Below are 24,823 nucleotides of genomic sequence, written 5' to 3' on the forward strand. Positions count from 1 at the left end.
ACATAACCCCATCAGCGGAGGATGTTTAATACATTAACTTCTGGGCTCACGGGGGAGGTTTGATAATGGATTCGCTCTGACAGCTAAAACAATGCAGCCGAGTCTCGTTATTGCAAATGAGTACATTGACATTTCAAACCTCTTTTTACCTGAATGATTCACTAATCTAACTGGAAGCTCTATGGCGTTAGTCACTTTATTGTGTGCGGTGGTAAGGAGACAAATTACCCTTCAGACATTTTGTGTTGTTGCTCTGTGACCTGCAGTAGTCTTTTGAGTTGTGTGTCGAGGTCTCTGTCAGTGATTTCCACCCCCGCCCCCCCCCCCCCCCCCCTCAATCCACCTCCCATCTCTCCTGAAAACTCTCCAAAGGCACCGGCAAACTCCATTGATTCCCCCAAATGAGTGGGCAAGTGTGCGCTGTGATTGACTGCAGGCTATTTGAATGCGCATGCTCGATCACGTTCCCCGCCAACCCACTCCGAAACCTTTGGCCGCTGTTACTTTGCACTGTCTCCCTAAATCCCTCGCCCCTTGCTGCACCTAGTCCTCACCTTCGAAAGGAGCTTGTAAACCCATCTCTTCCTCCCTACCCCCTATCATTGCCCAGTTCCGGATTCCTAGCTGCCCCCAGTCTCTGAAGTGCCTTGGGGTACTTTGCTAAAGGTAAGAATACTTTAATTTTCGATAGTACTTTGAACAACAGTAGCGTAGGCCTTGGCATAGTGGTGTTGTCACTGGACTAGCCGTCCAGAGATCAGGGTAATGCTCTGAGGACCTGGTTCGAATCCCACCAGGGCAGATGGTGGAATTTGATTTCAATAAAAAAAGATCTGGAATTAAACGTCTAATGACCAGCCTGAAACCATTGTCAATTGTCATAAAAAACAGCTGGTTTACTAATGTCCTTTAGGGAAGGAAATCTGCCGTCCTTACCCGGTCTGCCTACATGTGACTCCAGACCCACAGCAATGTGGGTTGACTCTTAGATGCCCCCAGTGATGGGCAATAAATGCTGATCCAGCCAGCAACGCCCACATTTCGAAGGGCTTTGAAGCCCGGTAGCACAGTGGTTAGCACAGTTGCTTCACAGCACCAGGGTCCCAGGTTCGATTCCTGGCTTCGGTCACTGTCTGTGCGGAGTCTGCACGTTCTCCCCGTGTCTGCGTGGGTTTCCTCCGGGTGCTCCGGTTTCCTCCCACAGTCCAAAGATGTGCAGGTTAGGTGGATTAGCCAGGCTAAATTGCCCTTGGTGTCCTAAAAAAAAAGGTTAGCTAGGGTTACGGGGATAGGGTGGAGGTGTGGGCTTAAGTAGGGTGCTCTTTCCAAGAGCCGGTGCAGACTCGATGGGCCGAATGGCTTCCTTATGCTCTGTAAATTTTTTAAATCTATGATGATTCTATGAAAGCCAATGAAGTACTATTTTTTAAACATAGTGTAGTCACTGCTCTAATGTAGGAAATGCAAAACATTCCACCAAACAGGAAATGCTTTTGGGAATGTTGATTATGGGATAAATATTGGCCAGGATGCCAGGGATCGCTCTCCTGCTCTTCCTCAAAGCAAGTGTGATGAGATCCACCCAAATAGGCAGGTAGGGCCTTGGGTTTAGTGTCACATCCAAATGATGGTGCCTCTGGCAGTACAGCACTCCCTCCGTACTGCATTGGAGAGTCGGCCTGAGACTGTGCTCGAGCCCTGGAGTGGGACTTGAACCCAGAACTTTGTGATTCAGAGGCCAGGGAGCTAGCAGTTACCTACGCTGTGCTATGTCAAGGATGCCCTTTTGCCTTAGGCGCAGATGGCACCTCTACATTTGTGCTTGACAGCGGGGAGTCGCTTGAGTAACAATCCCTTCCAGAATCATTGGTTAATTTTTTATTTTCTCTTGCCTTGCTGAAGGGCATGAGGTCAATGAAAACTTGACCACCCCCCCCTCTCCTGTCCCCTCAACCCCTGCAGCTGAAGCAAGCTCGCCCACCTTCACGCGAGGCTGAACCTGCGACATTTCTGTCAGTATGACTGAGTTCTGCAGGGAATAATCCCTCTGTGCATTGGGTCGACAGAGGAGCTGTCGGAGCTGTGGTTAGTCATTGCTGATCGTCTCTGCAGCAAAGCTAATGGTTCAGAGAATCTAATTCTATTCCAGTTGTTCAACAGAAACGGAGCATCGAGCAATCTGCCTGAATTGCTGTTCTGATTAACTGTTTCACGGAGCTTCTTTTCCAGTTCTGAAAGTTTTTTGGGGAAACTTTTCTGCTGTTTGAAGCACTGGGGAGGGAGGAACTCACCTGAATGGTCAGACTCAAAATATTAAGTTAGTTACAAAGGAAGGAAAAATCATTTTTCTTTAAAGCAGGTGACCAAATGCCCAAGATTCGAAAGACATTCGGTACTCCAAAAGGTTTGTTTCCTCTACTTAATTCCGGTGATCCGTGCAAATGGGATAAGCACTTGGCCCTGGCTATTGTTTTGTTTTTAAAATTGCAGTTCGCTGCCGTTGTGACTAATTTACTCAAAGCACTCCCCCTTTTTCTGAATCTGGTAGCACATTAGCAAAGCCAAGAATTTGAACTTGCATGGAATTCCCCTCCAAAATACTGAGATGCAGAGTTAAATGTCCCTTAACAAATGCACCCCCCCCCCCACCCATTTCCCACCGCTGTAGCGGGATCCCCTTTTACCTCCACCCCCGTGGGCTTCTACCAGGCTTGGCACCCCGTCGCCCAAGCCCCACCACTGCCCGGGTGATCCTCTCTCTCTCCGGTGGATTCTCTTCCACCTGCGCCTGCTTCACCTGAGCAGCGCCCCCAAGAGAGAGAGGAAAGGAAAACCTCTGCCCACCTGTACCTGGCAGCCTTTCCTGAGTGAGCGGGTTCGAATCGCCCAGGGATTTCCCTCAGTTCTCGACACCGGATTTATGGTAAGGAGTATTTTAATAGAGTGACTTGGCTAGAGCTCGTTGGTGAGGGATTGAAGGAATTGAGACAGACTCTAATTCCAAAATTCAAACACATATATTTATTAATTGCCCAGATCAACCACAACCAAATACAGAAAACACACAATTATCTTATACTTTAATGACTATTACTATGGAAGGAATACTATCGCAGCACAACGTAAAACTTACATACACAATTTTAGCAATCTTTTAAAAGGACAAAATAGGAGCATGCACCCCCTTTCCCCAAAGCCTCAACCGTACTCCACAAGTCCCGGGAGCTTCGCAAGCTGCTGCGGGATACTTACAATCCAAGGCTGATGTTGTAGGAGCAGAGAGTTCAGCACGAGCAGAAGATCCTAAGAGATCGAATAGCCGTTTGACCACCCTTTTTATCGTCCAAAATCCAAGTTTTTTTCGCTCCAGTCCAGCTTCTTTTGTGTGAGCATGTCAGTTAGCATTTCAAAGTTCCCGCAGGTTCCGCCCCTTCTCCTGATAGGTCCAGGTAGCCAGCTCCAGTCTCCGGGCAGTTTCCCTCCAGGGTAAACTGCTTCCTGCCCGCTCCATTGTCCGGGGAGATCGCAATCTTCCACACCTCGTTAAGAAGATGGGATTTTCGAGTCTGCCATTCGCTCGAGATTGCTGCCATTATGACCTGATTATGCTGATGAGTTTTTCAGCTCCGATGGAGACAAGGTCATTATCATATGTAAGGAGTTCTTACCAACACATTGTTTCTTGGCTGGGGGAGTTTCAGGGCTATTAGCATTCCCATTGTGCTCTTTGCTGATCCAATTAGTGCTGTCTGTCTACTGATGAGTTGTAAGTCCGGGGGGGGGTTGCTGCAAACATTCCTTTCACACTCACAGACAGCCCTGCAAGCCAAGCTTGCTGGGAAAATTTTGGCCAAGAAAGGTGTCCATTTTACAGTTTCTGAGGTTAAAGTCCGGTTTTGCAGTTCAAGGGGACCAGGGGTTGCCCGAGATTCTTACTCCGCCGACTGCGTCATTCTCGGGCACAAATTCATGTGCATAGCGCCCTTCGCTACCCCAAGAGGTTCTCATGGGAGTGTCTCTTTAAGAATGGTATGTGTCTTATCACATGCCTTTGGTGATGTCATTTTGGGGGTGGAGCTGAGCTGTGGCTGTGAGTTGTTTTTTTTTGAGTTCCATTTTTAGTTTGACTGCTGTGCGCTCAAAGGGAGAAAGAATTTTTTTTTTCCAGCCTTGCTATGGCTTTGTTTTAAAGAGTTGTTCCAGTTTGAAAAGAAACATCGATTATCGCTAACTGCTTTGGTAACTTAAAAAGTATAGTTTGCTTTCCGGAAGGAGTTTATATCTACTGGTGAGACGAGGTCAGAATCTCAGGGAAAGCCAGTCTTATTCAAGTGAGAATGTAGTGCTGGGCCACGCCCTTGAAAAAGGGGTTTTGGTTTATTGGATTTTTTTTAAAAATTGGAACAGTTAAGGGGGAATTCATTAGGTGTTATACATAGATTACTGTCGCTGTGTGGTGTCTTTATGTTTGTAATTGATGAGAATTCTTGCTGTGTGTTTATATACATACATACATATATTTTTATATATATATTGTTATTTATACAACACTCAGTAATCCTTTAAGCTTTCCTTTTAACATCCATAAGACTTAACACCCTTTACCAGAAGCACATCAGGTTAAAGTCACTACTGTTATTAGTTTTAAATCACCAGGATCGATTTACAGTCTTTAGATTATAGAGAGAGACTCTAATACACCTTCTGGCTGTGACTGCAGCTATCCAGCTCTGAAAACTAAACTAAAACACACCCTGCAGCAAACAGCCTAAAACAAAAGTAAAAAGCTGACAGACAGCTCAGCTCCACCCACTCTCTGACATCACTGCAATAGTAAACAACCATTTCTTAAAGGTAATCTCTCTACAGATATTTATATACACACCCATTTATAAACACCCATTTCTTAAAGGTACTCTCACATGACAATATATTTTATATATATATACATATAATAAATATATATATAATATATATGTTAACTAAGTTCTTAGAATAAAGCTTATTTAGATTAACGTGTCTAGGAAAACTGGTGAATCACACCTGAAGTGAAGCTCTTGTGCTCATCCTAGTCAAATTCAATATAAATGTTGTAGGTCACTTTGGAGTTTCTAAGCCCTGGCCCATAACAAAATCTCCAGCCTGTGTCGCCCTGTTGAAGTGTAGTCGCTGTGGCAACGTAGGGAGTGCATTTATTCTTTGATGGGATGTTGGGGGCGTCACCGCTAATGCAAGAGTTGCTCTTGAACTGAGTGTCTCGCTGGGGCCATTTCAGAGGGCGGTTAAGAGTCAACCACCTTGCTGTGGGTCTGGAGTCCACCGGTAGGCCAGACCAGGTAAGGGCGGCAGATTTCCTTCCCTAAAAGGAGCATTCATGAACCAGATGGGTTTTTATGACGATCCACAATGGGCAGCGAATACTGGCCCTGCTCTCGAGACCCACATGAAAGAAGAAGTGGAAAATAATCGGTGTTCCGTGTGGACTCTATGCGTGTCTGCACAGCAGGCCGGAAGGTCCTGCACAAACTCTCCCGTTGAAGACACCGCTCCAAACAATTTAAAGCTACCAAACACTGAGATGAACAGGCTGCACATAGAAACAAAATACATTTTTTTGAGGGACGTTGGTGTCAGTTCAATAATTGGGTCGCTTTTGATGACCTTTGACTGAGCAATTAATTGGAACGAGATTGCAGAGGTCACCTCTACTCATCTGTTTTGAAGGGGCTGGAGGAGACGATGAAGCTGGAAGAGCATTTCTCGCAAACTCTCCAGAGGGAGAACCAGAGCTTCAGCAGATGCAGCCGGCTAATGACTGATCAGGTAAGGGCCTCCGCAAATATTCCTCGGCTGAGCAATCTTTGAAGACTTCCAGCGGGTGACCCACGTGAGCTATTAGCCTGAGAAACCCGATCAACTTTGGCCCGTTGCCGATGATCACTCGCGTTGAACTGGCGTGTCTCATGCGGCCATTCCTCCGATCACCTCCCAAAGGGGAAGAGCAGGAGGTGGAGGGAGCGAAAAGTTGGAAAACAGGCTGGCGCCAAAGAAACGGATAAAGAAGAGAGATTTTGGAGGAATGGGGAAACGTGGCCAGCAAAATGGCCTTGCGAGGGAGTTCTGCAATCATCAGGCATTGTGACTGAAGGTGTCCGCCCCCCCCCCCCCCCCCCCCGCCCCCCCGTGCTCTCTTTCCTCACCCCCCCAACCCCAGAGTGGGGGGAGGGACCAAGTGATAGAGCAAGGACGGAAGGATGGTGGCTCTGAGCTGCGTTCAAACATTGTCTCAGGACAAAGTTGCAGTTCCGCTACGGTCTTTACTGGGACTAGGCTAGATAACGGAGAAGGGGAGGGGGGGGGGGGGGGATCTTATTGCACTATTCAGGAAGGAAAATGGCACAGAGTCAGAAAATTGTATTCCCTCCAAATAATAACGAAATGTGGCCATTCACACGCCATTGGTCGCCTTATTTAAGGCCAGCATTTGTTGCCCATCCCTAATTGCCGTTGAACTGAGTGGCTTGCTGAGCTACTTCAGGGTAGTTAAGAGTCAACCACATTGCCTTGGGTCACATGTCAGCCAGATAGAGAGTTGACCCCATGGCCCCAAATCATTATCCTGGGCTTGTGGCTTACTAGCCGTGTGACATTACCACTAGCCACCATCTCCCCCAAAACGCACTTGCGTCGGAGGCAATTTGGAGAGGTTTATTAGGTCGATCCCTGGGGTGAGGTTAGATGGAGGAAAGGTTGAGTAGGTTGGGCTTATGCTCTTTAGCATTTAAAGGAATGAGACTTGACTTTAATGAAACGTATAAGATTCTGAAGAGACTCGACAAACTGGATACTGAGAAGATGTGGAGCAGTCTAGAACTAGGGGGCACGGGTTTCAAAATAACAGTTCTCCCATTTAAGACTGAGGAGTCATTAATCTTCGGAATTCTTCACCCAGAGCGCGGAGGAGGCTGGACCATTGATGCATTCCAGGTGAGTTAGTCAGACTTTTAATCAACAAGGGAGTTGAGCGTTTATGGGATCACGCAGGAAAGTGGAGTTAAGGCCCCAGTCGTGTGAGCCATGGTGGTGAAGCAGGCTCGAGGGGCCAAATGGCCTGCTCCTGTTGTTGTGGATTGCTCCAGCAATATACTGGGGGGAGGGGGTGGAGGAAGATAGCACATCACCCTGCAAACCACGTCACCACTAAGACGACTGACTCTGTCCCGCTGGCCCACCCCCTCCCCCCGAGAGACTCTTCTGCTCCTCAGTGGGGCAGGTGTCCAGCTCTCTGGAGCTGCCGGCCTATCTGATAGGCCCCAAAGTGCTGGCAGTGCCAAGAGGCCTCGAGTGGCAGATGCTGGGATTGCAGCTGAAGAGAGAAGCCTCGGGCCTAGAATCCTCCGGAGCAGGTAGGTCCGAGGTATTGGGGCCGGCAGGGTTTGGGAGTGTTAGGGACAGGGGCAGTCATGGGTGGGAGGGTGGGTTCAAGGGAGAGAGCGGGTAGGAAGGTGGGGGTCTCAGTGGGGCAGACCTGTGAGCGGCAAAACCTGAAGCGTCACCCCCACCCCCAACCCCACTTCCTTCCCGCCATTTAACCACTTGAAGTTACAAATCTGATTTCCCGTTCCCGCCCTGCCACTCATGCTTTGGGCAGCCTATTAATAGGGTCACTCAGGCGTGGTGACAAGCCTAATTGAATTTTTAAATAAAAATTTTTTTTTTAAATCCCCAGCTAATGACAAATTTAGCGCGGCCAATCCACCTAACCTGCACATCTTTGGGTTGTGGGGGTGAAACACACGCAAACACGAGGAGAATGTGCAAACTCCACATGGGCCTAATTGAATCTTAAATGTGTCATTATGTGCAGACTCACAGATAATGATATACAGGCAGGCATTGACAAGTAGCTAATGGACACAGAGAACAGACATGACCAATAAGCAGGCAGGACACTCAGGGGTGGGATCTGCTCTTTCCACGGATGAACATCGAGAGAGTCAGTCAAGGGTGTTATTACAATCTCACACCTCCACCACGTGGCTAAGAGTTAATCTGGTTCAGTCGGACAGAGTAACCACACTTAAGTTAGCAGAGAGTCGAACTCACAGAGAACTGTGCTACCTGTGCTATTAGTTCAATAAACCTGATTGAACTAACTTCAAGGTCGGGAGTATATTTTTGATCTAAGCTGCAGCCGGTTGCAGCCAGTGTTATACCAGTGTACCTAACACGGCAAAATGGTAATGTAAATAGGGCGGGCAAGCGTCGATTGTGGTGCCAGCCCGCACCTCATATCGGGGTGAGCGGGAAGGTGGTGGGATGGGCGCTCGGGCGTGCCTCCAATCCCCCTCCCCACAGGAAACCCTGGAGGCGCACAAAATTCCGCTGAATGGGCAGAACGGCTGCCTTCTTTGCTGTAAATGTTCTGATTCTGGTACAAGCGAGGTGCGATTTAATTGCATGTTCCAGTTGAGATTGTTGAGTTACTGAGCATTCATTCTGGGTGGCGGGTGGGAGAGGCGGGGGTGGAGAGGGGACAAACACTTCTTTTGCATCGGGTTTATCAACAACATTAAAGCGGTTATCATAATTTTCCTCCCTTTATCAAACAGTTGGCCACTTTGGTGAACGAGCAAGAGGATTTGACAAAAGTTTACAAGAAGCTCCCGGAGAACAGGAAAGGCAATGCCTCTCTTGAATACTGGGCTCCCAGATCGCATCTCGTTCAGGTAAACATGCTCCGTAATGTCTAATGCAAACCTCTTAAGCAAGCAATAGTTCCAACTTACCATTAGATGTTTTTAAAAAATCCTCACTCAAAGTGACAAAACGGAATGTTTAGAAGGGAATGAGCACTTTTATTAATCCCCCCTTTGATAAAGTGAACAGCCACTGTGAGCTCAATGGGCAGGCTCACTTTCATTGCGAAAGGTGGGACACAGGGACTAGGTTACATCACGATGTTGTCTGCAGGCAGTCGCTCATTGTCCCAGGCACTTCAGAGTTCCTTTTGACGGGTTTGCAACACTGCGGGAGGGGATCACGCTCAGCTGTTGTTGAATATGGATCTTCCAGGGCATCACGTTGGTGCAGTGGTTAGCACTGCTCCCTTACGGCGCCGAGGACCCGGGTTCGATCCCGGCCCTGGGTCACTGTCCGTGTCGGGCTTGCACATTCTCCCCGTGTCTTGCGTGGGTCTCACCCCCACAACCCAAAGATGTACAGCGTAGGTGGATTGGCCACGCTAAATTGGCGGCACGGTAGCAGAGTGGCTTCACAGCTCCAGAGTCCCAGGTTCGATTCCCGGCTTGGGTCACTGTCTGTGCGGAGTCTGCACGTTCTCCCCGTGTGTGCGTGGGTTTCCTCCGGGTGCTCCGGTTTCCCCCCACAGTCCCAATGCGCAGGTTAGGTGGATTGGCCGCGCTAAATTGCTCACAGTGTCCAAAAAAAGGGTTGGGTGGGGTTACTGGGTTGCGGGGATGGGGTGGAGATGTGGGCTTGGGTGGGGTGCTCTTTCCGGGAGCGGAGGGTGGACCCGATGGACTGAGTGGCCTACTTCTGCACTGCAAATTCTATGATTCTATGAAACTGCCCCTTAATTGGGACAAAAAAAATGAATTGGACTCCCGGCTGATTCTATTTTGCTTTCCTGGGTGTTGAGGGTCTCCGTCACTCTGCAGGCACCATCCTGCCCCGTAGCTGCGTCAATGCGGTGTCTCAGGCCAGAGGACCGACTTGGCACCCGCCTACTCTGCACAGGCCTCGCGTGATTAACTTGCTGCTCTCTCCCTCTCTCCGCGTGGCAGAATGTGGTGGAAATGGTGAAATCCCAGGAGGGGCAGCAGCTGCAACTGGAGGAAGAGAATCAGCGGCTGAAAGAGGCCCAGGGCTTCCTGAGCTTTCAGAAGCTGGAGGAGGAGATTCACAGCCTGCAGCGACACCTGGATTCCAAAACAGAAAAGGTAACCGCAACATTCTCCGAAATCTGCCAAGCGACCAGCAAAGTGTCTGGAGTCAGGATCCATTGTTACACTGCTGTTATGGGCCAGGGTTTAGAGAACCCCAAAGTGTATGATGGAGTTCACCTGACCCACAACCTTTAAGAGATTGTGGTATGGGGAGCACACGGCCCACTCTCCAGGTGTGGGACAGCAGAAATGGAAAAGTATTTTTTAAAGCAAAACAATGTTTATTCTATGAACGCAAGTTAATCTTTTTGAAACATACAGTGAACATCTTAGCAACCATCAATTCAAATACAACCCCAAAAGAATACAACACTAAGTAATCCTTTAAGCTTTCCCTTTTAACATCCATAAGACTTAAAACACCTTTTACCAGAAGCACATCAGGTTAAAGTCGCTACTGTTATTAATTTTAAATCACCAGGATCGATTTACAGTCTTTAGATTACAGAGAGAGATTCATACACCTTCTGGCTGTGACTGCAGCTATCCAGCTCTGAAAACGAAACTAAAACCCACCCTGCAGCAAACAGTCTAAAACGAAAGTAAAAAGCTGACTGACAGCCCAGCTCCACCCACTCACTGACATCACTGCAGTAATAAACACCCATTTCTTAAAGGTACCCCGTCTACAGATATTTATATACACACCCATTTATAAACACCCATTTCTTAAAGGTACTCTCACATGACACTGCTGTCGGCAATATATTCTTGATCTTTTCAGCTTTTCTAACAAAACGTTCTTCAAAGAATCCAAGTGCGAAAACCCTGACCATTGAGGGGTTCTGACCAAAGGTTGGCTTCCCAGGTGTTAGAACCCAGAAAGCCAGTTGATGAAGGGTGAGACCGGAGCCAATTTTTACTGTGTCTTGCATTTATTTGCAGGCTGAAATATCACAAGCATACACCTCCGAACCCAACCACTCCAGAGCTTGGATAGGTGTCTCTTTGTATGTGCTGCCGTGAAACCCCAATTAATGCAATTAAATGCAATTAACATGCACTTTAATTGGCGGCTGAGCATACACATGCCACAATCCTAAACTTTGGAATTCTCTCCCTAAACCTCTCCACCTTTTAGCCTTGCTTTCCCCCTTTAAGACTCTCCTTAAAACCTACCTTCGACCAAGCTTTAGGTCCTCTGTCCGAATATCTCCTTGGGTAGTTCAGCATTGTATGATGCTGCTCCTGTGAATTGCCTTGGGACATGTTACTATGTTAAAACTGTGATTATAAGTACACCGTATGTATGTAATATACGTGTGCAAACATGTGAATCCGGAGGAGTGGGCCATTCGGCCCCTCAAGCCTGCTCCGCCATTGGTTTATCAGGCTGTGGCCTCACTGGCACTATCCTGCCTACCAGCCCGATACACCTAGGCTCTTGACTAACGAGGGAATCAATCTACCTCTGCCTTATTAAATATTCAGTGACCCCGCTGCGACCACTCTCTGGGGAAGAGAGTTCCACAGACTCACCACTGTCACAGAGAGAAAAGCTCTCCTCATCTCCATCTTAACTGGGAGCCTGCCTATTAAATGGTGTTCCTTAGTTCTGGATCTGTATGTGTACATGTATGTGTGTATATAAATATAGTGGTGTTTTCAGGATGGATGTCGTAGTGTTCACAAAGACCACAGAAGCTAAGTTCATTAACGAAGCTAACATTTATTTGCACAACTTTTAAATTAAGCTCGACCACTTACTCCTATTGTAAACAATAATTACAGTAACCTGCACTCTACTAACACTAGCCTCTACACTCTTCCTCTAACTGTACTCTATCCTCTCTAGATCTCTCCTTTGCACTCTACTCCAGCCTTCACTCTCTCCCAGAAGTCTGAGAGTCAGTGCTTTCTATAGTACTTCATCTAGCCCCATCTAGTGGTTAATTGTAACATGACATTAACTCTTTTTACACTGAACATTTCGATAATGTCACATATATATGTGTGTGTGTGTATAATATATATATATATATATTTGTGTGTATATTATTACGGGCCAGGATTTGGAGAACCCCAAAGTGTATCATGGAGTTATCCCGACCCGTAACTTTTAATAGATTGTGGTTATGGGGAGCACAAAGGCTCACTTTACAGGTATGGTGCAACAGAGAGCTAAAGTACTTTTAAATTAAAACAATGTTTATTTATAAATCCAGTTAACACTTTATAAACCCACAGTAAACATCGTAACAACTATCAACACCAATAATCCCCACAAAGAATACAGTACTCTATAAGTAACCCTTAATCGTTCCTTGCAGCATCCATAAGACAAATACCCTCTTCAACACAGACATCAGGATTAAATTCTCTATTGAGAGCAGTTATCACTTTTAAATTAGCAAGTGATTTGAAGACATTCCTTTCATGCAGAAAGAAGTCAGAGTTACACCTGGTTTTGCCAGATGCAACTCCCAATCTGCAAAACTAAACTAAACACACCCTGTAGCTGCGCGCTCAAAGCGAAAGTAAAACAGACCGACAGCCCAGCTCCACCCACACTCTGACATCATTGCAGCGGTTTGATAACACCCATTTTTTAAAAGTACACCCACTACAGCTATTTGATAAACACCCATTTCTTAAAGGTACTCTCACATGACAATATATATATAAAACAGTAAGTTACTTGATTGACTTGTCGAGCTGCATAATCTCATTCTAGATGTCCACTATGGCATGCGAGATGGAAGCATTGAGGGAGAAGAACGAATGCCTCATGAAAGGTAAACCTGCTTCCATTTTCTTCCTTTGTTGGATGGCTTGCTACCATTTCCTTTAAGGCTGGTGCTGACCTTTGACACTGTCTTTCTCTCTTCCCCCCCCCCCCCCCCCCCCCCCACCCCGCCTGCCCCCCAACAGCAAACGTAAAGGATTGGCAGCAGGTTCAGAGTCTGAGGGAACAAAGTAAAGACTCGTTTGTTGCTACACCGGAATCTGTGGCTGTTTCCAGGCTATCCGATGGGCAGCCCTCCAATCCGTGGGCGAGGCATTTGCTGCAGGGGCTTCAGCCTGCCAACCAAAGGGACAGAGACCCTCCCCCGCGCCAAATGGGGGACATGGCCTTTCCTACGGCGACCAACGCCCCCAGCGTGAGGGATGAGCCACTGTGCTTGGCCTCTGCGCTGCCTGGCCAAGGCGCCCTTAACTCTCAAAGTGCTCCCCGCACTGAAGCCTGGCTGAGCGGGATTTCAGCAAGCCAACTGCAGCCAAACCATTCACCAGCCCAGTCGTCAGCCGCTTTGACCCAAAGCAGGACTCCGTCTCCGCCCAGGTCCAACTGTCCGGACCCACCACTGAACGTGAGCAGGTCATCGCTTGATTTCTCCTCGGCTTCGGAAGGTCCAAGTGAGGACGAGAAGGCGCAGGGGAGGACAATGCCATCGGCAATGAAATGTTCACTGCTGTTGTCCCCTCGACCCTTTCGGTTGCACAGGATGAACAGGAATAAAAAATGACAGCCTTTGGAAGAATCAGAGATATTTTTAAAAGAAACTTGCATAATTATTGTATTTTTGAAGCACAGAGAAATGATTGGAACTTGTTGAGAGGCCCGGTCTCTATGTAATAATGTATGACATCGATATAATGGAGCATTTTGTTTTGGAAGGGCTCCGTCTACTCCAGTGCACCTTTGAGTTTGTTTGCGAAGCAGATAGATTTGGCAGATGTTTTTCCATCTTGATGAACTGCGGCAGCCTTTGTGAATGAGTGAGCCTGAGTTGCATCAAAAACGTTGGATTCTGCGACGCGCGTGTCAGCGAGGAGCAAAGCTTCAAAGTTACAGGAAACTGGCTTTGGCAAGTTGGTTATAAAGTGTCTGTAAATGACTGCGGTTCGCATGGCAATTATCCGCCGTTTGCATCACTGAATTCTCTTTGTCGTCCCTTATTGACCCCCTCCGCTGTTGGCTCTGAACTCTACGTTCTCCCTGGGTCCGTGGGGGCTGGGGAATAGGGCCGCAGTTCTATGGCACGCTTGCCGGGTGGTTAAGGAATTATGTGACTGGCGGGTTGTCCCTCTGCAAATTAACCAAATGGACCCATAGATATTTTGATTGTGACGGGCTGAATGGCCCCCTCCTGTGCTGTAATGACTCTGCCTCTAAAGCCCTGTGTGGTCGAGCAAAATGCGGACCAACAGTTGGCAGAATTGAGTTAAATGGCTCCATTGGACGGGGCGTCGAGTAGAAAAACTGGCAAGGCATGCTACACTTGTATAGAACCTTGGTAAAACCGCGCTTGGAATATTGCGCGCAATCCTGGTCGCCACACCACCAGCAGGATGTGGAGGCTCTGGAGAGGACGGGAAGGAGGTTTACCAGGATGTTGCCTGGTCTTGAGGGTGTTAGCTATGTGGAGAAACTGAATAGACTCGGACTGTTTTCATTAGAACGACGGAGGCTGAGGGGGGTGACCTGATAGAGGCCTACAAGATTAGGAGGGGCATGGATAGAGTGGATGGGCAGGCACTCTTTCCCAGGGTGGAGGGGTCAGTCACCAGGGGGCATAGGTTTAAGGTCCATGAGGCAAAGTTTAGAGGAGATGTGCGAGGCAGGATTTTTACACAGAGGGTGGTGAGTGCCTGGAATGAGTTGCCAGGGGAGGTTGTGGAAACAGATACATTAACGGTGTTCAAAATGCACCTTGACAAACACATGGATAGGATGGGTATAGAGGGATACGGCACGAGGAAGTGCTGAGGGTTTTGGCCAAGGGTGGTACAGGCTTGGAGGGCCGAAGGGCCTGTTCCTGTGCTGTATTGTTTTTTGATCTTTTGTAATGTTAATGTTGCTGGTATGTCACCTAAAGCTACCCTTCTGTTGCCTTGGTACCGTTGCTGGTCTACAGGGCAACACCAAGCTTGTCTTTATAAAGCAGATGTAACATGGGAAAATATTCCATCACTTCTCAGAATGTAATCCGATAAATGTTGACACTGCGCCAAAGAAGGAGGTGCTGTTTTAGGAGGGCGGACTAAAGGTTTGGTGAAAAAGGTAGGTGGGCTTTAAAGGAAGAGGTACAGGGAGGTTCAAGGAGGAAATTCTAGAGTTTAGGACCTTTACAAGTAAAGGCAGAACCACCATTATTTAGGTAAGTAAAGCTTGGGAGGTCAGATTGAGGTCAGTGCAGAGTTCCTGGGAGGGTTGCACACTGGATAAGTATATGGGGTCAGGGAAGATGGATGAATTTGACTGCATGGGCGAGTTTTTAAATGTGAAGTTGTAGAGATCGGGAATGCAAGTCAATCAGCCAATACAGTGTGGGGGTGTGTGGGATGGAATATATGGAGGCAAATTTTGCGTGGTGGGTGGAAGATGGGAGGCCGGCCAGGAAAGACTTGTCGTCAAGTCACTCCTCGATTTAAAAAGTAAGGACCCAAGGCATTGGGTGAGTCTTTCATCTGCCCATGTGTTGAAGTAGGGACTGAGTCGGCCAATATTACAGTGGTGAAAGTTGACGGTCTTTCCGATATGTGCTTAGAAACCGCTCGCGGTTAAAGGGTGCACTGAGGGTGCGAGAGGTTGGAATGGTGCAGGTGGGGAGCTGGTGGTGGGGTAACTGTTGAAGACTTTGTCCTTCAGTGTTTAACTGGAGGAGATGGGATCTCCAGCAGAATGTGGGATAAACCGCGTGTTCTGACAGAGAAGCCGCTCAACTGTGGAGTGCAGTGCCATTGGATAAAGCTGCTTTTTGAATATGCCGTTTAATACACGGATGGCCCAGTCTTGCTTTACTGTATTGATGGGTCTTTGGCAATGAATGAGAAATTACTCAGTAAAAATGATTACAGATAGATAAAGATCAAACCGATCTTTGCCAGTCCAACATGAATAATAACGATACATCCAACAGCCATCCCGCCAATCAACTTGAATGGGTATATGTTTTTCTCTACGTTTTCAGTCATGTCTTTTCGAGAGCTATGGTGGTGCCAGTCTTCTTGTACTGAAGCTCTGTCTGCCTGTTCAGAATAATGTGAGGGGCACGAGTCATTTTGCTGTTTTGTTCGCTCAAATGTGCTGAGTATCACTTGTCACCCCCCCCCGCCCCACCCCACCCACACCTCCCGTAAATTGACCAGTTCGCCATTTGCCTCCGCAGTGGTTCCTGGGGCATTCGCGATGTGCAAATTAGCTGCCGGGTTGGCCGGTGTAAGTGACTGCGCCTCAGAACGGTTCGTTGGATGTTGGGGCAACTCGAGGGCGTGAAAGGTGCCACAGAAAATGAAAGTTTGCCCTTTCTGGGCCACGCAGGTTTGCACAGAATGTGGCTTTAGGGGATCACACCCAGCTTCGTGGTATTTTATCCCCAATGGTGCCAACTTGCCCGTGATCACTAGAAAAATGATGAAAAGCAGGAATCCAAATTGCAGCAAACTTAAATTGATAACTGTATGAAATGGATTCATGCCAGATAATCCCTCTAGGACAATCCTATGGTTTGCAATTTAAAACAATATATATTTCATGGGATATGGATGACACTGGAAAGGGCAGCATTTGCTGCCTCTCTAATTTCCCTTGAACTGAGTGCCTTGCCATCGCCATTCCAGAGGGGAGAGCCAACCACCTTGCTGCGGGTCTGATGTCACATGTAGGCAGGCCAGACAAGGATGGCAGATTTCCTCCCCTAAAGGGGCATTAAACGAGCACAGATGGGCTTATTAGGCAATCGACAACAATGTCGCGGTCGTCAGTCAGACTTTTAATTCCAGATTTTTATTGAATTCAAATTCCACTCCCGGGCATGGTGGGATTCGAATCCAGGTTCCCAGAGCATTGCCCCCCCCCCCCCCCCCCCAAAAATCCAGAATGCAGTGTGTGAAGGAGACGAGGGAGGCTGGGATGGTTTGCCCCCGGAGCAGAGAAGGTTACGGGGTGATTTATTGGCGGTGCCCAAAATGATGCGGGATTATTTTTTTTTTTTTTTTTAATTTTTAATAGAATTTACAGTGCAGAAGGAGGCCTTTCGGCCCATCGAGTCTGCACCGGCTCTTGGAAAAAGCACCCTACCCAAGGTCAACACAACCACCCTATCCCCATAACCCAGTAACCCCACCCAACACTAAGGGCAATTTTGGACACTAAGGGCAATTTATCATGGCCAATCCACCTAACCTGCACATCTTTGGACTGTGGGAGGAAACCGGAGCACCCGGAGGAAACCCACGCACACACGGGGAGGATGTGCAGACTCCGCACAGACAGTGACCCAAGCCGGAATCGAACCTGGGACCCTGGAGCTGTGAAGCAATTGTGCTATCCACAAGGCTACCGTGCTGCCCTATGGTAGAGTCATGAGGGTAAAACTGTTTCCACTGCCGTTAGCCATAGGATTCACAGTTAAGCGATTTGGCTAAAGGACTGTTGGGGAAGGGGGGGGGGGGGTGGGGGGAGAGGAGAATCCGTTTCGCCCAGGCGCTGTTCCGATCTGGAATACCGCTCCCTGAAAGGGTGTCAGAAGTGGGTTCAACAGGAGTTGGATAAATGCTTGAAAAGGACATGATCCATTGATAGGAAAATGAGGGAAGGGGAGTGGATCTAACTGGATGACTTCTGAATAGCCGGTAAGGAACGCCGGGCCGAATGGCATCCTTCTATGCTGTACGATTGTATGTAATATTACCCGTGAAACCCCGTGCGAATGACACACTCTTGACTCTTGCACCAGCTCGCTGGGAGACGGCAATCCAATACGACTGGTTGGTTGTACCCCTCATTGATGGATTGATTTGTTAGCTCAGAGAGTTGGGGATTATGGAGCCCAGGCTGGTGGACAGAGTTCAGATACAAATCAACCGTGAGCCCATTGAATGGTGGAAGAGGCTCAAGCTGCTGAACGGACTCCTCCTGTACCCGCATTGCCAGGGTGTTAATCGTACGCACGTGCACCCGTGTACCAGGCAACTAAAATAAAATAGCGATTAGTGAAGTTATGCTTCCCTGGTTTACAATTCCTACGTGCCAATCTAATTCTTTTTTAAGTTCAAACTGTAGGACCTCTCAGCTCAGTGATGAAAGAAGGTTGCAATAATTGACTTTTGTTCTTCCTCCTGCTGTGAAGGGATGAAGCTTCTGCCAATGGAAGCAATCTGCCACCGATAACCCCAATCAGCCCTAACAGTGCCTGTTTGGTGCATTCCTGGCTTAATAGGCTACAGTTCTCTTTTGTTCTGAGTTGACTAGCCTGTAGAAGGCGCAACCAGCGGATTCCAACTACTGTTAGTGCAAGCACTAGAAGGGCCGAGTGGCCTACCGCTCCTGATTCGTACGTTCTTAATGCTTTTCTTATTGGGCAGCCAGGTGAGCCGTTCGGTTAACCTTGATGGTAAAATGGAGGAAATTATACACCCTTGATGATGACGCCTGAGTTGCAAGTCCCTAATGAACTGCTGATCTTCTCACTCAAGCTAGTGTTAGTTCCCAGTGTTTTTAAGATTCTCTTCCCCCCCCCCCCACCCCCCCCCCCAATCCCCTGCTTTCCAAAAATAAATTCCACCCACCTCCCAAACTCAACGTAACAGCATCTTCATGATAAATGACGGGATGTAACTGATCACAGAATCGTTACAGCGCAAGAGGAGGCCATTCAGCCCATCGTGACTGTACCAGCTCTCCAAACGAGCATCGTGACTTAGTGCCACCCCCCTGCCTCTTCCCTGGACACCGTCTCTCTCCAAGCAATCATCTGATGTGGCACGGTAGCACAGTGGCTAGCACTGCTGCTTCGCCGCGCCAGGGTCCCGGGTTTGATTCCCGGCTTGGGTCCCTGTCTGTGCGGAGTCTGCACGTTCTCCCCGTGTCTGCGTGGGTTTCCTCCGGGTGCTCCGGGTTTTTCCAAGAAGTCCCGAAAGACGTGCTTGTTAGGTGAATTGGACATTCTGAATTTTCCCTCTGTGTACCCGAACAGACGCCGGAATGTGGCGACTGGGGGCTTTTCACAGTAACTTCATTGCAGTGTTAAAGTAAGCCTACTTGTGACAATAATAAAGATCATTAATAATGCCCTCTTGAATGCCTTAATTGAACATGGAGAATCCATACTCTCTAACCATCCTTTCATAAAATACACATATCACACATTTATTTATAAAGATCTAGATACTAAAAAATCTAGTAATTCAAAGTCTTGGACAGAGTTTGCAATTCAATTTAACGGACTGGGATAAAGTAAATCACTTTTTTTTCTCTCTCTCCAATTCCCCGTTAATAAAATTGAGGGAATTCTTTGCTTTGAGCTATGCAATCACATGAGAAAGTTGTTCAAAGAACTGCGAATAATGGGACATTTTCCTTTTGGATGAATTTTGCTTTTTGCTGCAGGCAATTGTGCAATGTTGGGGCACATGATTGTCCTCAACTGGAACACTGTCAATTTAATGTCGCAATGGGGTGAGGGGTATCGAAGTTCTATCCAAAAAGGAGTTAATCTGACACACACACATGCCGCACGCACCCTCACTGTCACACATACACCCACACACCAGGAATTGTGACTGAGTGAAGCATAAATTCTTAATTTGAAATTTACTTCCATTTGCCACGCAGGCTGGTACATAGTTTGCCCTTTCACATATGTCAAAATGGGAACAGAAATGGACCATTCAGCCTCTCGAGTCTGCTCCACCAATCATTGAAGTCATGTTTGCGACAATCATACTGGTGATGAAATGTGTGCTTGATTGCTTTTATATTGTAAAGGTACAGAATTGGCATGAGATTTTTTTTTGTAATTGTGTTATATACTTAATAACCAGAGCTGTATCTATATTGATGTATCATATTGTGTTTTACTGAACTATTCATTGCTTTATGATAAAATGCTGGATAATATTCATGCAAGTAATTTTAGTTTTCTTTTCCCATCTCCTGAAGTTGACACCTTGCACTTGGAAGCAAAATATGACTTTTTAATGCCCTACATATACTTCATGTCGGATGTTCTTTTCATTCCTGGGATATGGGCATCATTAGCTGAATAAGCATTTGTTGCCTGTCCCTCATTACCCTTGAACTGCGTGGCTTGCTGAGAGACCATTTCAGAGTTAACCACATTGCTGTGGGCCTGGAGTCACGTGTAGGCCAGACCGCGTAAGGACGGCAGATTTCCTTCCCTGAAGGGGCAAGGCTGAACCCGGTGGGTTTTTCTGACAATTGATCATAGAAATTACAGTGCAGAAGGAGGCCATTCGACCCATCGAGTCTACACCAGCCCCTGAAAGAGCACCCTACCTAAGCCCACACCTGTACCCTGTCCCAGTAACCCAGCAATGCCACCTAACCTTTGGACACTACATTGAGCGTGACCAATCCACCTAACCTGCACATGCTTGGACTGTGGGAGGAAACCGGAGCACCCGGAGGAAACCCACGCAGACACGGGGAGAACGTGCAGACTCCGCACAGACAGGGACCCAAGCCGGGAGTCGAACCCGGGTCCCCAGCCGCTGTGAAGCAACAGGGCCAACCACTGTGCTACCGTGCCGCAATGATCGATGAAACGATGATCGTTTCATTACCGACGACTAGCTTTCAATTCCAGATTTATTCATTGAATTCAAACTCTGCCATCTGCTGCGGTGGGGTTTGAACCCCACATCTTCCGAGCGTTAGCCTGAGCCTCTGGTCCAGTTATGTTACCACCGCACCACCATCTTCCCCTCCTGTTGCAAGGTTGAAAATCTAGATTTGTTTCTGACGTCATTTTAGACCCACATATATATTTGGCTCCACTCTCTCTCCCATTCGCCCTCGGGATTAAGATGATATCCTGCTTGCTGTTAAATGAAGGAGAGTGGGGCGCCTGCTCGGGCACTGTATAAAGTCATTGCTGTTCGTGACCCTAACAACCATAATTCCTCTATTTCTTTCTTCTCCCTATTGTATTTCAAACTTTTTGATACCTGAATCGTTGTTGTTGTGCTTCCCAGCACCTGGTATAAGGCTCAAATGTTACCGCTATGTAACAGCGAGTGGAATATATTTGGACGTGTGCCATCCCAGCACAGAATCTGTGCAGAACTGTTAAACAGCAAATCGCGTTTATTGCCCCTTTTAATGCGGGTGTGAAATTCTCACTCACGTGTGAGGACTTGGAGCCAGCGAGGGTGAGATGTACACCTGGAGGGACCCATTCCTGACCGAGGCATCTTTTTCATTTGCAGATACCACCTGGTCCTTTTAATCTGCTGGACTGGCTCTGGGAACCTAAAGAATGTTTCCGAGAGGAGTTTTCCAAAGCTTTGTATCTCCTCTAGGCTTTGGGGAGGAGTGGAGGGTCGTATATATAACTAAGTGTCGAGGCTTACTTTGATGTCACTTTTCTCCCCCATTTAACATCTTTTACGCTTCTGTGAGAACCCCTTACCCTCCACCTCCATTGGTTAAACGAGCACAAATTTCTCCACTTTCCACTTGTTTCAATCTCTAGACATTGGAGGCCATTGTGGCTATTCTCTATCCCCCCATTGGCTGGAATGGTTTCCTTTTCGGATGGTGATGATAAAGGCGAGTGCTGTCCTCACTTATTTCCATTCGGAAAGCAAATTGATGCAATGGTTTGGGGGGGGGGGGGGAGAGGGTGTATAATATAACCAAAATGATTGAGGTTGGAGTCGGAGATGCAAAGACAGCAGGACCAAGAGGACAGGGAAGGAATGGCCCATTTGACTGGCACAGCGGTGCTGCATTACCCACCTGACACCGAGTTGTGGATGACCCTTCTGCTGCTCAAGGCCAGCTCAATCGTAGACATCCACCTTAACCCCCCCCCCCCCCCACGAGAAACACTGATGTCTAACTCAATTCATAAATACGGTGTGCAAACGTGATACCAAACTTGTTTGATCTTCGATACAGTGGGGGGGGGGACGTAAGAATTACAGGAGCGAAGGGGGGGGGGAAGGTGGAGTATATCACGGAGAATGCAGGAAGGAGAGAAATGGTGGAGATCAACTTGTTCCTCAATTTTAAAATGTTTCCTTGGGACATGGGTGTGGCCTGCATTTGTTGCCCATCCCGAATTGTCCTTGGACTCTATGATTCTAACTGGATGGCTTGAGTGTGCTGCTGGCGGACCGGAGGACCCCACCGACGGGAGAGTTAAAAGTCAACTGCATTGCTGCGGGCCTGGAGTCGCGTGCAGGCCAGACCGGGTAAGGACGGACGATTTCCCTTCCCTGCAGGACATTAGTTTTTACGACAATGGCTTCGTGGTCACCATGATTGGAGACTAGCTTTCAGTGCCGGGTTGATTAACTGAATTTAAATTCTCTCGGCTGCTGTGGTGCATGACCCAGAAGCCTGGGCCTCTGGATTTCTAATCCAGTGACCTCGCCAACACGTCATTGTCTCCATTGATTGGTTTCCCCGACCATTTCGGAAGGAAGTTAATAGACGGCTATTTTGCTGTGGGTGACATGTCGGCTGGACCACGTAAGGATGGCAATTTTCCTTCCCCCCCCAAAAGGCCTTGCTGAACCAGATGGTCCTTTACAACAATCAGTGATTGTTGTCAATGGCCACCATTACTCAGACTGGTGTTACATTCCAGAGTTTATTATTGATTTTAAATTCCGTCAGATGCTGTGGTGGGATTTAGACCTGTGCCCTGAGAGCATGAACCTGGGCCTCTGGATTAATAGGCCACGGCACCACTCAACCAGTAAGGGGCTGGTTTAGCACACTGGGCTAAATAGCTGGCTTGTAATGCAGAACAAGCAGCGCGGGTTCAATTCCCGTACTGGCCTCCCCGAACAGGTGCCGGAATGTGGCAACTAGGGGCTTTCCACAGCAACTTCATTGAAGCCTACTTGTGACAATAAGCGATTTTTATTATTATCATTTACCCCGCCCACTTTTATTAATCATAGTTATTCCTGCTGGAAGTTTTTTGTGTCCATCTTGGGTGTGAACAACATCAGGCTTGGGTTTCAGGCCGTTTAATGCTCACTTCTAGGCCAGTTGGTTACATAGCAGAGGACAGGAGTAAGACATAGAATCATAGAATTTACAGTGCAGAAGGAGGTCATTCGGCCCATCGAGTCTGCGTTGGCCCTTGGAAAAAGCACCCTCCTGTTGCCCACACCTCCACCCTATGAAAGATCTGCAGCGGAATTCTCCGTCGGTGGGAATCCCCCGGTCCGCCAGAAGCGCACCCACGCCCGCCCATCTCCCGACGGCGTGGGGTGGCCGCAATGGGAGAATCCCGCTGCCGGCAGGGGCACGCAGTGATGCAAAGTGGGGCTGGCGGACCGGAGAATCCCACCCCTGTACTCTTGTGGGCGGCACGGCAGCACAGTGGCTCGCACTGCTGCTTCACAGCGCCAGGGTCCCGGGTTCAATTCCCGGCTTGGGTCACTGTCTGTGCGGAGTCTGCACGTTCTCCCCGTGTCTGCGTGGGTTTCCTCCGGGCGCTCCGGTTTCCTCCCGCAAGTCCCGAAAGACGTGCTTGTTAGGTGAATTGGACATTCTGAACTCTCCCTCTGTGTACCCGAACAGGTGCCGGAGTGTGGCGACTAGGGGCTTTTCACAGTAACTTCATTGCAGTGTTAATGTGAGGCTCCTTGTGACAATAATAAAGATTATTATTAATTAATATGCATCAGGAAATGGGAGAATCAAAACTCAGGAAACAAGCCTAAATTGATGTGCGCTACACAGGGACCTCTGTGGACAGGGAAATGCACTTGACAAGTCAAGAGGCAAAATTTGCATTTTTTAAGATTTAATTTTGAGACAACATTTACACAAAATATTGGTGAAGTAAACAACCTATAAGCAAGGCTTCAAAAATATACATATATATACATATACTGACCACAATCATTCACTTTTTAAAATTGATATCTGGTTGACAGGATGCTTAGCTATCAATGACCAATCAACAAACACATTTGATATTTCTATTAGTGAGCCAGTTAAGCCTGTGATATTTACATTCTCTAAGTGAGCATAATGTGGAATAAATAATCACCACTGCATGCTGTCAGTCACTTAATGGACCCTGTCGCTGGCACAAATAGATGGCAGTGACTTGGGAGAAGGAACGGGTTGTAATCACGAGGGGCTCTCTGTAATCCAGCCGGGTCAATTCTTTCCCAATCGCTTTGGGCAATGCATCCGGCAGAAGGTGTGTCATTGTTCTATTTGGGAATGGAGGACTTGAGGAGCAGGTCTCGACCGTTTGACCCTTTTGAGTCTGTTCCACCATTCGATAAGATCGCGAACGATCGGAGTGTGGTCTCGACTCCACTTCCGTGTCTGTCCCTGCGTAACCTTCGACCCCCTTGCCAATCAAAAATCCGCCCAACTCAGTCTTGAATAAATTCAAGTGACCCAGCCTTCTCTGCTGACTGGGGAAGAGAGTTCCACAGGCGAATGGCCATTGGAGGGCTGGGGGGGGGCTCTTATTTTTAAAATGTGTCCCCAAGTTCTCGTCAGCCCCACAACAAGAAACATACTCTGATATCAAATCCCCTCAGGGTCTTGTAACTTTCAATCCATCTAAAATCCAATGGTTATAGGCCCAATCTGTTCAACGTTCTTCATTGGACAAGCCTATCGTGCCAGGAATGAGTAGAGTGAACTTTCTCTAAACTGCTTCTAACTCAATTATATCCAGGTTCAAATAAGGAGATCATAAGTGGGACCAGTACTCCAGACATGGTCTCACCAAAACCCTGTACAACTGCAGTAAAATATCCCTACTTTTATATTCCATTCCCCATGCAATAAACACCAACAATCCATTTACCTTGCTAATCACTTCTTGTTCTTGCATACTAACTTTGTGCACCAGGACACAGGTGACACAGCGATTAGCACTGCTGCCTCACAGTGCCCG

General features: G+C 47.7%; 1 protein-coding gene across 3 annotated transcripts in view; it reads left to right on the top strand.

The window, feature by feature from the left end:
* Nucleotides 1-19,812, top strand: part of LOC140404390 (uncharacterized) — a 135,875-nt gene extending 116,063 nt beyond the window's left edge. For all 3 annotated transcript variants that reach the window (XM_072492841.1, XM_072492842.1, XM_072492843.1), the window contains 5 exons: nucleotides 5,725-5,823; nucleotides 8,613-8,729; nucleotides 9,807-9,962; nucleotides 12,643-12,703; nucleotides 12,840-19,812. In XM_072492841.1, coding sequence (XP_072348942.1) covers nucleotides 5,725-5,823; nucleotides 8,613-8,729; nucleotides 9,807-9,962; nucleotides 12,643-12,703; nucleotides 12,840-13,435 — 1,029 coding nt within the window. In that variant the 3' untranslated portion in view covers nucleotides 13,436-19,812. The remainder of the gene's footprint in view (nucleotides 1-5,724; nucleotides 5,824-8,612; nucleotides 8,730-9,806; nucleotides 9,963-12,642; nucleotides 12,704-12,839) is intronic.
* Nucleotides 19,813-24,823: the final 5,011 nt, after the last annotated feature.

Source organism: Scyliorhinus torazame, chromosome 30 (assembly GCF_047496885.1).
Source record: "Scyliorhinus torazame isolate Kashiwa2021f chromosome 30, sScyTor2.1, whole genome shotgun sequence".
In the NCBI taxonomy this organism is placed as follows: domain Eukaryota; kingdom Metazoa; phylum Chordata; class Chondrichthyes; order Carcharhiniformes; family Scyliorhinidae; genus Scyliorhinus; species Scyliorhinus torazame.